Consider the following 13188-nt stretch of genomic DNA (forward strand, 5'->3'; position numbering starts at 1 on the left):
GAGCTTTCGATCAAAACGGACCTTTTATCTGCATTCCAGTGTTGACTGTCAAGGGTAATTAGACAAAGAAATGCACTGGGAGCCAGCTCAGAAATGGGAGCCTGAGCTGGATGTTGCGTATGGGTGGAAATTGCTGTTACGCAGACAGATCTTTATCAAAGTACTTAACAATCAAACAAGTTTTTCTGCAGTTAGATAAACGTCAGCACATCCATAAAACCACATATGCTTCAGCTTCAGCTGGTATCAGTTGTTTTGGGCCAGTTTTCACCATTTCAGCTAGCAGTCCTACAGCTTCTCAGAGTGTGAGTCTATGTCTCTTAAAGTGAGTTTATGGAATGTCTGCCACTACACGATGTAGCCACATGAAACATTCAGTAAGAGTTCCCAGCATTTCTTGGGCTGAGTTGTGTGATATGCTCTGAGTCCTACTTTGGCTAGACTGGCAGAGTTGAGTTTATAAACCTTCCAGCAACACAAGAGATAAATGCTGCATAAAGTGCTCATTTGGTTTCCATCCAGGGCATTCAGTCTCAGAGAGGATGTGATGCAGTGCAGGGCTGGAAGAGAGTGGGATTATCACTTTGTGAACATGTTTTCTAAATTATTCTTTCCCTAGTTACATATATTTAACTACTCTGTTTGCTGTACTGGTAACCAGTATGTATTTTCTCAGCATCCTAATAGCGCTACAGTCAACCTCTTTTCTTAGATGTGGTCTTGACTGGTCTATAGAATGGCTTTAAGTTGCACTAGGGGTGGTTCAGTTTGGATATCTTCTCAGAAAGAGTGGTGAGGCATTGGAACAGGCTGCCCAGGGAGGTGATGGAGTCCTATCCATGGAGATTTTCAAGAAAAGGGTAGATGTTGGATTGAGTGACATGGTTTAGTGGGCATGGTTGGTGGAAATAGGTTGATGATTGGACTAGGTGATCCTACTGCCCTTTTCCAGCCTTAACGATTCTATGATCAGTCAAGATGTCTGAGGGTTTGTTGGCAGTCCATGAGAAGTGTAGAGTGTTGTGTATTAGGTGTTCAGCTCTCAGCCTAGATTTATAGTGTTACAGCCTAGAATTATAGTGTTCCCATAGCTCAATGGGACTCTTCCTTAAAGGTGGGCAATACAAGTCTGCTCTGTCTCTCAGGTGCCAGTAATTTTAATTGAGTTCAAGGTGTAGCAAGTAAGTGAGTGAGAGCGAGAAAAACTCTATTACAAGCTTTCACTTTCACAAATTGCTTTTGAGAACAGTTTGTGGCTAGAGATTTCATTTCTAAATCTTGTTTTGCCAGTGGAGACAAGCTGTGAATCAGCAGCCATCATCTGAGATTTGGTTCCAGAGCCACCATACCGGTAAAGAAGTAGACACAAGAGAGCACCAGCATTTTATAGCCTTTGTTGAGGGTTCACCCACTGTGTTCCTAAGATCGGGACATTCCCATTTGGTTCCAATCAGTTCACTCTTAATTAATTAAGTGGCAAAGAATTAATGGAAATTCATTGGGATTTTTTCATTAATATGTTGAAAATGATTGTCTCCCTAGCTTTCTCCTGTGCCTCTGGCGAGTACTTGGAGATGAAGAACCAGGTGTGCAGCAAATGTGCTGAGGGGACCTACTCGCTGGGCAGTGGGATCAAGTTTGATGAGTGGGATGAGCTGCCAGCAGGATTTTCCAATGTGGCGACGTTCATGGACACAGCAGTGGGCTCAGTTGAGAATAAAGCCAACAGCTGCAACAAGTAAGAAGTTCTGTGTGTGTCTGGGTTATGCAGCAGTGACGAGCCTGTGCTTAAAATGCTCCTGGCCCATGTGCTGCAGGTCTTTTCTCAGCACTTAGTGTGCATTTGGAAGAGGGGTCCTACCTTGGGCACAGGTATGGTGTAGGTACATCTGGTGAGAGATAGGATTTTGTCTTGTTTGAATTTTGAGAATGCTTTAAATGCCATTTATGTTGTAGTAAATGGTTGGTCCACTAGTGAAGTGTGGCCTTTCCAAGGTGTTCTCTTGGGAACAGTACTGAGAGTCCTTAAGATTTGGGATTTGGCAAAAGCAATGCCATCAGGGAAAGGTCAGCTCCATAAACATACAGGGAAATTATTTGTCTATCTGAACTGAAAATTTATATAAAACCACACAATATAGTGGGAGGGATAGGTACAGGGAATTCTTCAGGCGCTGCAAAGCCCTGTTGTTGTTACCTTGTCCCTCTCAGCCGCACTAAGTCAGCTTAATGATTTACCTGAACTCTCCAAGAGGGCAAACAGCCCCAGTAATGTCAAGCAAGACTGACTGAGAAGCAAAATTTTTAGCCATTTCTTTGCTGTAATCATGGTCTCCTTGGACTCATCAGCAGATCGTGAGCCTAAGACCAGCCTGGAGCTGTGCTTATTTGTAGCTGGAAAGCTCCAAGGTTATGGTGTAGTAAATGTGGCTAAAAGGTACTTTTGCTGCCTATTTAGAGACCCACAGTGGCTGCAGAAGGCTGTTTCTGAATATGACTGAAAGTGTGTTGGACCTGTTGTTAACAAACCTTTCCTGTATAGATTGGATCCTAAATTTCTAGCACCATATCTGTCCCCATATGCAGTTTTAATGATAAATATTATTTTAAAGTGAAAAATAAAATGCTCCCCAGTAATAAAGCTATAAATCCACTGCACTTAGCTACTGTGGGATTTGGGGTTCTTTGTTGCATTAGTACATTTTTGTACTGTATTGTAAGAAAAGTCTCCTTGGTGCCTATGATCTGAGCTGTGGCTTGTTTTGTTTGTACTTATCAGCTCTTCATGGACACCACGAGGGAATTACATCGAGTCAAACAGGGATGATTGTACAGTTTCTCTCATCTATGCCGTGCACCTGAAGAAGTCCGGTTCTGTCTTCTTTGAATATCAATATATTGACAACAACATCTTCTTTGAATTTTTCGTAAGGCCTTTTTTATGATGAACCCAACCTTGCAAAATTTCAATCCAGAAAAGAGCAGCAAAACCAGCTTTTGCATAGGTCTGAAATACCAACAGCCTGGCTGGGCTTCCACCACACTGGTTCCAAATTAATTAAAATGATATGATGGGACCTGCATGGGAAAGGCATCCTGCTCTTCCCATGTAGATGGACTGGTTGGGGTCTGGGAAGCCACGGGGTTCACAGCCCTGAGCTGTGCAGTGCAGTTGCCCCAGTCTACCCTTCTTCATTCTGTTGTCAGATGAATGTAACAAGATCATGAATGCTAGATCCAGTTGCGTTAATGGCTGACTGATCTGCCTCCACAAAGGAACAAATGTATTGGTTCTCTGAGTGCTAGGTTTGAAATTGGCGTTTTGTTACTTTTGACCATGTCCCACTGATTCACGTCCTCACATTTGTCATTTTCTTCTCAGTGAAGCTGCAGCCTTTTACAGAAATAGTAGATAATGTCTGGTGATCCCCAGTATTTCAGGGAAACCATATTTTAACTCCTCTAAAAGTTCTTGTTTATTTTTTTGCAGAAATATATTTAATGGATGGGATGGAATGCAGGGAAGGTACACCATCCAGAGTGACTTTGGCTGGCTTGAGAGGTGGGCCTTTGCAAACCTCAAAGCCAAGTACAATGTTCTGCACCTGGGTCAGGGCAGTAACAAGCACAAATACAAACTGGTTGATGGGTAGATTAGGAGCAGCCAGGTTCTTGCACTGTTGGTCTGAGGGTAAACAAAAAGATATCCTCAGATATGGGATGCAAGTGTGGATACTTCTTGTTAAATGCTCAGTGCTTCTACAGCCTTGCCTTCCCAGGCCTTTTTACATAATAAAGCACTTTGATTCTTGTGAAAAGATATTGTACTATCTCCAATTTCCATATAGGAAGTCAGGCACAAAGATGCTGAGGCTGAGACTGTAAAATAATTAGATCTCTGCCTTCCATTAGGAAAGTGCTTCTCCCCATTTTGCTTCAGTGCTGTGGGTCTAGATGAGAATTAAGTGTCAAGATATGGAGTTATATGACTTACTTCAGGCAAGATGTGAAGCAACTTTGAGTAAGAATCTTGACCTCAGATCTACTGATGTTCACCTGAAATGACCTTTCTCCCTGATGGAAGAAAGGCTGAATATTGCCTAAAAGGGACTTAGTTCCTTTTCTTTAGAGAAGATAGCTATGAAAAGAGTGGAAAGCTTTTAGGCCACATGCCAATCCCTGCTGAAATCCTGACAGGATTTGGGGGCCCACAGCCACTGGATTTGAGAGAACTGGGACTTGTAGGGCTTGGGAGAAGGCAGAAGCAGCCAAGACAAGATGATCAGCATCCAAATCTGACGAGACAGTGAGAGAACATGGCTCTTCCTGCCCTTTCTTTTTTTCATCTGCATCAGTAATGCTGTCAGTGGAGGCTGATAAAAACTTTTGAAAGTTACCCCCGACCCCCATAAATAAGGTAGCTGCTGTCCTAAATATGTAGGCAACAGGAACAAAGCTCAATCTTATCATTCCCAGCCAGCAATCATTAAGCTGACTGAGAGACGTACCTGATTGTGATCACTGATCTTGTGCTTTTAATTAACAGATACAGAATGACCAGTGCAAAGAGATGGAGTCCACAGCAGACAAATGGGTGAAGCTGACAGACAATGGGGAATGGGGCTCTCATTCTGTAAGTAAAAATTCATTCTAAAATATATATATTTTGTATTTATCAATGACTGTAATTTCCTCTGAATAAGGAAGAATCAGATCCTGTAAATACATATGAAGAAGCACCATTTGCCTGCTACTGTAGACAAAGCCACTGTGATCTCTAAGTGGCTGATCCCAAAGCAAATGATAGACATGCAAGAATTTCTATTGATTTCCCTTAATCAAGTGCAATTTTATAAGGCTAAACAGATTTGTGCAAATCCACATGCCATGGTGACTTGACACGATGGTAATTGAAATCTTCTACAACATTTGTTTGCTCATGAGACCCTGCCATGCAGCCATGGGCATAGTGTGTGATGTGCAGGCAGGCGGGGCTGGTGTTTTGTTCTCAAGTGCATGCAGCCAGCTTGTGCTTTCCAACTTACCCTGCTAAAAAGCAAGCTGGCAGCACCGAAGTGGCTCCTGTAGCAAACATGTATACCCACATTGGGAACATCAGCCTTTTCCTTGGCCTGTGGCCCAGCCAGCTGAGCTTGCTTGGTGCACAGACCATGTGCAGATTCATTAGCTCATACTGATGACTGATTTTCAGTAGACCCTCTTACCCCAATTCCCAGAGCTATGACAGCAAAGGCCCAGTGTAGATGACAGGATGCCAGAACAAGAAGGCTTTTTATTGGCATGGAGAACACCCCACTCTGTTTTCTGTTGTCTGCTTATCTTCCTGGAGGATAAACTGTGTTCCTGAGCCAGCTCTAGTTGGCAGCACCTTGTATCTCAGGTGCAAGCCTCCCGTGAGTCATGTTTGGAGGTGAGAGAGCTGGGTCAGAGGGGGTAAGTGTACAGACTGAGAAGTGGATCCAGGGCCAGGGCATTGGCTTAAATGAACCAGAAGATGCAGACTGCATCTGAATGGGAGATGATGCCATTTGGGCTTGTTGTCTGGAAAGTGCACATGCCTCCACTGACTATGAGGGTGTCTTGAATGCCCAGCTGAAATGTAGACATGAGCCAGGTGAGATGGCTGTTCTGGCTCCCTTGAGTTGGTGCTGCAAATCCTGCCAGCTTCTCTGGTCCCATTCTTCCACTCACTGCAGCCTTTCCTTTCAGCATGCCAGGTCTGTTGCATCTCAACATCTCTGTACCACACAGCATGGTGTTTGGCTCATGTGGTCCAGCTTCGGCTGTGGTAACCCAGCTCTCCCCTGGACTGAGGTTGCCTGGGAAGTGGGGGATACAGTGTGCTGTGTCTCCCTTTGCTGAGTTTTTGGACTCTTTATCCTGAGTGAAAGATTTGTGGTCCTGCCAGGACTGCACTGCACTGCTTTAAATCTCAGTATCCCAGACCCTTTTCTTGGGTGAGGTGTAGGTAACTTTTCCCAGTTCTATTTACAGCATGGTCAGAAGCAGCTGTTGGTGTTTTTCCATAAAACTGGAGTGTTGAGCAGCTTTCTTATTACACCCACTTTAGCACTTTTCAAAGATGTTTCCACAGCACTGGCCTAATTGTCTCTCTGTTTCTTCTTGTCTCATTCAGCAGCTTAGGAAAAGCCTGAGTTGCTGCTTGGGTGCACAAAAACGGAGCAACAGAAGAGAGAAATAAGATGTTTCTTGGTGAGGGGATACAAACTAACTGTCATGCATATTATTGCAGGTAACCTTGAAATCAGGTAGTAATATACTATACTGGAGAACAACAGGGATTCTCATGGGATCCAAAGTGGTAAAACCAGTTCTGGTGAAAAACATCACAATTGAAGGTAAGAGATATTTGCCTCTTAGGTATTATCTTACTCTTTTGTCATGGTGCTTAACAAGTGCTATTTCTACTGGTGTGCCGTCAACACCGAAGTGGCTTTTTTAGCCCCTTTGTCTTCTTCCTCTTATTTCAACGCACAGAAACAGAACTTCAAAACTTGACTGTCAGGGAAAAGGCTGAAAAATGAATTTAGCTGGTACATGAGGCCATCTACTGGAGACGACTAGCTTGGCAAGCAGAGAGAGGAAAGGAGCAAGGTGGTTTTCTGTTACAAGAAAGAGAGGGAAGGAGCAAAGAGATTTTCTATAATAAAAAAGACTGTGCTTATTGGTGAGCCTCTCAACAGTGAAGGGAGGGAAACAGTGAAAAATAGACTGACACTTTTATAATAACAACGGTAGTTAAATTACTGCTTAATTAATTCATTTAATCTAGAATTGCTCTTTGGTGCCTTTCTCTAAGGGTGATCAAGCTTGGAATACTCCGTAAGATTCTTACATGCATCAAACTTGCACTGAGCAAAGACTGATCAAGATTCAGCACAACCAACATTTTTAGAGTGCTTAAAGCCTGTGATTTTTAAACTGTGTAATGGCTTGTTTTCCCAGATACACAGCTTGTTAGTAGTTGGTAGAGCACACCTCTCTGTATTTTGTTTCATCTGCAAATTACCTTACAGGTGTCGCGTATACATCTGAATGCTTCCCATGCAAGCCCGGTACTTACAGTGACAAACCAGGTTCATCTGGCTGCCAAGAGTGTCCAAGAAATACTTATTCCGAGAAAGGAGCTAAAGAGTGCACCAAGTGTAAAGAAGAAATCTATTATGCAGGTATATAAATCAGATGGGATTGAGAGAGTGAATATCCAAGTTGTGTTTTTCTATACAGATGTGAGAATTATCCAACAACAAAATTTAGTCTCCAGTTGATCTGAAGAATGGAAATGAAGGTGGAGCTTCCCAAAAGCTGCAGAGAACACTTGTGTACATAACAGGCTACAGTCTTGGCCAAAGCAACAAGTGTTAACATGAAAGGATGGAGATCTTTTTCCATCTCTCGGGGAGCCCACTTTCTGACGGTGTGCTGTGCCCTCTCGTGGTAACTTATGTTACTGGTGGATGGTTCCTGTATTGGCTTCATCACTGCCTTCAGGCTTGTGTTTCTAGGAACCCCATCCCCAAATTATCTCCTGGCCCATTCCTGCCTTTGTGGCTGGATGATATGATACATCTTAAGTCTTCCCAGCAGTGGTTAGCTGCTGATCATGAAACATGAGCAAAATCCATTTTTCGCTGTCAAAATGTCTTCAGTTTTCTTTCATGCGATTGTCTTGTAAGAAAGTTGTTGAAGAATCAGTTACCAACCATAGCACCTGCTATAAGACTATTTTTCTATTTAGAAGAGGGATCCAGTGCGTGTATAGAGCGTCCTCCATGCACAAACAAAGACTTTTTCCAGATCCACACCCCGTGCGATAAGGAAGGAAAAGTAAGTAAAAAGCCTGATATTATTTATAATCTCGTTGAGCTTTCTGTGATGTGCAGATTTGAAAACAAGATTTTCTAGGAATCTCTTACCCAATTGCTATCCCAATTTTGCTTCCAGAACTAAATCTCTCTGAGGCTGCCGGCATGCCCTTTATCTGCTTTCTCCATCAGTGTCCAGTTCAGTTTTATCCTTCTGTAGTAATTTGCTTATCTCATGTCTGCTTGAAAGATCTGATGTAATGAAATGCTAAGCTCCTTACTTTTGTGATCAGTCTGACTAGGTCCCTGGTGCTGCCTATGTGCTCATAAAACTGAAGTTTGGAGCATGGGCTGAAGTGGTGTCCCAGAATAAATCCTGTTCTGTTGTTTATTGTCTTTCCTAAATATAGGAAAAATATAGGCTTATGTTAACATGCTTTGTCCCAGCAGTGCTTAGGCATAATTCAGGTTCTGACATGGCACAGGAGCAGTGGACATGGCCACACCAGTTTTGAGTGGAAGGGTGTTTAATATGTGATGTGCTCCTTGGTTTTAATGTCAAAGAAGAGTCCACAATCTGTTTAAAATAACAGTATGGACATAACCTGGTTATTGTGTTCATATACTGTGGCACAGCCTAACTGCTGGTAATGTGATTGCCTTGTGGGATGCCTTGAAAAGCCTGAACTCTCAGTGGTTATTTCCTTCAGAATCTAATGAGTAGATTCCACACACCATCTAATCTCATAGGAGGTCCTGTTGGTGGAGCAGCTTGGTCACTTCAGTCCAGTCTTAGAAACCCTTACCGCTGTGACTATGGATACTGTCTGACCCCGTTCTCTCTGCTCAGTTGCAGTAGTTTTATTTTAAGGTATATGGTATGTCTGGGCTCTGGGCAACCACACAGATACTTTGTTAGCTTCTAATTCTTTTTTATTTTAAATGTGGGCACTCGTGATGCTGCTGAATTAGACAGCAATACTCCAGAAAATCCTGGAGTGTTTGGGAGCAGTAAGGAAAGGCTGATCAACAAAGAATGAGGTGACAGGATCCAAGGAGGACAGCAAGGCAAGCAGAGTGACATGTCACTCTGACACTGGGAGCAGTCCCACAGTACTGTGTACACATGCTTCTGGCCTCAAGGATCCCTGTTGTGCTGCTGGGTTGGAAATGTGGAAAAACCCGGAGTGCGAGCTCTGTCCAGGTTAAATTATTACCAGTTAGTTTCCTCTGACACTCAGCTAATTTTCATCTTGAGATATTAAACCCTTTCAGGGATTGACCTAAAGTCAGATGAAAATTAAAATCTCAACTCTGTGAGTGATTCATCTCATTTGTGTTGCCTACAAGAGAAGATGGTGAGGCAATACCATTATACAGGTAATGGTACAGACCTACTCATATCAGCATTCATAAATCACTCCTTAAGTAAAGGCAGAGGGACTAGAAAGGAGTTGGGGAAGTTCCTATGTGCTTTTGGCTTTTGCTAATTGGATGAAGATGACCAGTGAGAACTTGGGTTCTTTGCAAAGAATAGGCCACTATACAGAAAATCCAAAAGTTATGATTCTCAGCTAAAAAAAAACCTTCCAGATAAAGAGATTTTGTAGTGGAAAAGTTATGTCTGAGGTTGCTATGGCCAAAATGCACAGGTTCTTTATTAACTTGTTAGGATAGCATTCCACATAAGCATTCCACAGAAACATTTATATGGGAAAATTCACTAGATAAATAGTCATGCGCTGTAGTCATTTTTTTTAAGCTTCACATTTTTTCCTTTGTTCTTTAAGACCTGAAATCTTGGAATTGCTTGTGAGTCCAATCATTTGTGTTTCCCTGCTTTGCCCTTGTTATCCCAGATGTGCAAGGTCTGTATTTGGCATAAAACATCAGGAATACCCTAATTTAAAATAAAAGGGGGACCTTGTGCAGTGCATGCAGACCTAAAGTTTTCTGACCCATCATGTGAGCTCAGTGTCTTCTCATTCCAGACTCAGATCATGTACAAATGGATCGAACCCAAGATCTGCAGAGAGGATCTCCCTGACGCACTAACCCTACCTCCTTCTGGAGAGAGGAAGGAATGTCCACCCTGCAATCCTGGCTTTTACAGCAATGCTTCATCTTCCTGTACTCCTTGCCCCCAGGGCACATTTTCAGATGGGACGCAGGGTAGGAGTCCTGAAAAAATGGCTTGTGTCTCCAGAAGTAGTTGTCTGTTTGCGTGTGACTGGGTTTAATGACACATCATCACATACCAGAATTCATTTTTTGTAAAGTTCTTAGTATTTGCCATCAGTGAGAGGATATTGACTACCTGTTTTTCCTCTAAAATCTTTTCTTATTGGAATTTGCTGCTGTAAGTTGACCTGCTGTGTTCTGGATACATTTCTTGGCTGGCATAAATATCCTAGGGGTGATTTTAGTGGTTTCTGAGAAAGAAATCAGAACTTTTACAGTCAGTAATTCTTCATCCATACTTCTCTCCATGCCATGATCTTCCCTGTACAAATCTCATTTCAAGCACTGTCAAATGAATATTCAGATGGCATTTTCTGAGTGTAAATTCTAGCTTAATGGTTCTAAGTTGTATTGAACTGGTAGTCACCTGCAGAAGTGTGGCATGGGAGGACCAGTTGCAGCTCAGTTGCTATAAGGTTATGATCTGTAATTTATAAAATGTTGGTGTCATTGCTACTCTTCTCATCCTGATGGTGAGGCACTGGAACAGGTTGCCCAGAGAGGTGGTGGATGTCCCATCCCTGGAGACATTCAAGGTCAGGCTGGAGCAGGCTCAGGGCAACCTGATCTAGCTCTAGGTGTCCCTGTTCTTTGCAGGCAGGTTGGACTAGATGACATTTAAAGGTCCCTTATAACTGAGTTGATTCTATGATATCTCTTTTGCTATTTAGATATAAAGAAACAAATTACGTTATTTGCTCATTATATGCTCATTATTTGAGATGCGTTTACATTATGTGATTTCATTTCCTACCCTCTCTCCCTTTAGAGTGCAAAGCCTGCCCTGCTGGGACTGAACCCGCTCTTGGCTTTGAGTACAAGTGGTGGAACATCCTACCGAGCAACATGAAGACTTCTTGCTTTAATGTTGGCAACTCAAAGTGTGATGGGATGAATGGTGAGCCAAACTCCCTTTACTGTTATGTGCCTTTCACCTCTGCTGGTTACTGTTGTAATGCAGCAGCCATCAAAATGGATATCCTCTTTGCTGTGAACTGCAACACAGTTTCCCTCCTTTTCTTCAGTTTCACCAGACTTAATAATTCCTGCAGGAAGCAGCCACTAAATGTCTTCTTTTATATCAGAAAACGGCAGAAGATGCAGTTTACATCAGATCCCATCAGCTAAAAACTTATACTGCCATATACACTTGGTAGCAGACTTTCAGTATCTACAGGGAGTCGATAAGTAAAAAGAGGACAGGCTCTTTAACAGGGTCTGTTGTGACAGAACAAGGGGAAGTGGTTTCAAACTGTAACAGGGGAGGTTTAGACTGGATATAGTTTATAGTAAGGTTGGTGATGCACTGGAACAGGTTGTCCAGAGAAGTGATGGGTGCACCATCTCTGGACACATTCAGTGTCAGGATGGACAGGGCTCTCAACAACATGATTTAACTGTAGGCGTCCCTGTTCATTGCAGAGGAGTTGGACTACATAACCTTTCCTTAAATGATTCTATGAAACTCTGAAATATCTGAATATCCCCATTGATGAAAACACCATTTGACTTCTCTCCAGTTTATCTCCATTCATGTTTTGTGATAGCTATGAGTTTAAAATACATGCATAATTCTTTTGGAAAACATAACTGAAGTGTGTGGTGATTGTTCATTTTGTTCTCTGAGCTTTCTTTCTGCACATGTGCTATGATGTCAGCAGAGAGCAGTCACAGCTCACTTGTGAAGAATGTTCTGTTCTGGGCTTCTCTCACCTCTAGCCTTCTCTGAGAAATTCCACTCTGTTTGATCTGCCTTGTCAGTCTGATGCAACTCAAGCTATGAATTATACGTGTTAAGCAGGGATGTATGGGAGCATGCGTTTTATGTTTAATGCATAGATTTATTCATCACTTTTAAGGCTGGAAGAGGTCAGATGGATCATCCCATTTGATGGATGATCAGCACAGGTCAGGAAATTTCAATTACTTTGCTGATTCCAAATTGACATTTGCCTATGAAGTCAGCAGCTAATATAATTACTAAATTTTTTCCTTCAAATGCATTATTATACTGACCTACAGTTTACACCAGACATCATGTTTGAAAGCATTGAACTGATTAAAAATGTGTGGTAATGCAGATTTTTATTTTATTTTATTTTGCCATGTGTCTTGTTTCTTAAAAACCTGTTGGTTTTTTTGTTCTTTGAAGGTTGGGAGGTGGCTGGTGACCACATCCAGAGTGGAGCTGGAGGCTCTGACAATGACTATCTTATCTTGAACTTGCACATCCCAGGATTTAAGTAAGAAACAGGTGTTTTTTTTCCATTTATTTTTCATTTATTTCTGCGTCTTACACCTGTGTCACATTAACCTAGGAATGAACAGTGTTTTCAGTTTTCCATTCTGAATTAACAAGCTAAACATGCCATGCAATGGATACTGGTCCCACATGACTTTGCTATTCTAGCTAGGCTGCAATGTCAGTGCTCCTGGAGACAATGGAGAATGCAGGAACCTCAGGAGGACAGGGCATCCTACCTCTCCTGGACTCACAGACAGGATGAATTAACTGCTAGGTGTGCTTTTAACTCTTCTTTAACACTCTTTTTCAAAAGAGTGACCCTAGGTTCCTGGCTCAGACCAGGTGCCTATTATTTATTACTATCATAAATGATTATTATCATTACTTATGTTTTATTATTATTGTATTATTATAACATTATGTGTTGCACCTTGAATATTGTGTTCTGCTTTGGTCCCCTCACTACAAGAAGCATACTGAGTTGCTGAAGCATGTGCAGAGAAAATCAGTAAAGCTGATAGAGAGACTCTAAAACAAGAGTTATGAGGAGCAAATGGAATTGAGAACAGAGGGAATTGAGATTGTTTAATGTGGAGCAGCCGGAAGAGGCTAAGAGGAGATCCCATCACTCTCTACAACCACCTGTAATGAGGTTGTAGCAAAGAGGATGTTAATCTGTTTTCTCAGGTGGCAAGTGATAGTATCCAAAGAAATGGTCTCAAGCTGCACCAAGGGCGGTTTTGATTAGACATTATGAAGAAATTCTTCTTGGAGGGGAATGTCAAGCATTGGAATGGGCTGTCCAGGGAAGTGGTGGAGTTTCCATCCCTGGATGTATTTAAGTGGCAGATGGGA

At 42.2% G+C, this 13188-nt stretch overlaps 1 protein-coding gene across 1 annotated transcript in view; it reads left to right on the forward strand.

Annotated features, from left to right (window-relative positions):
• The window catches only part of KIAA1324L (KIAA1324 like), an 83984-nt gene that overhangs the window by 51987 nt on the left and 18809 nt on the right, over window positions 1–13188 (forward strand). Inside the window, exons 3-11 of the mRNA XM_015875491.2 lie at window positions 1543–1738; window positions 2780–2927; window positions 4547–4633; window positions 6275–6380; window positions 7059–7211; window positions 7781–7869; window positions 9839–10019; window positions 10858–10986; window positions 12241–12331. Of these exons, the coding sequence (XP_015730977.1) occupies window positions 1543–1738; window positions 2780–2927; window positions 4547–4633; window positions 6275–6380; window positions 7059–7211; window positions 7781–7869; window positions 9839–10019; window positions 10858–10986; window positions 12241–12331 (1180 nt within the window). The remainder of the gene's footprint in view (window positions 1–1542; window positions 1739–2779; window positions 2928–4546; window positions 4634–6274; window positions 6381–7058; window positions 7212–7780; window positions 7870–9838; window positions 10020–10857; window positions 10987–12240; window positions 12332–13188) is intronic.

This window comes from Coturnix japonica, chromosome 1, assembly GCF_001577835.2.
Source record: "Coturnix japonica isolate 7356 chromosome 1, Coturnix japonica 2.1, whole genome shotgun sequence".
Taxonomy (NCBI): Eukaryota; Metazoa; Chordata; class Aves; order Galliformes; family Phasianidae; genus Coturnix; species Coturnix japonica.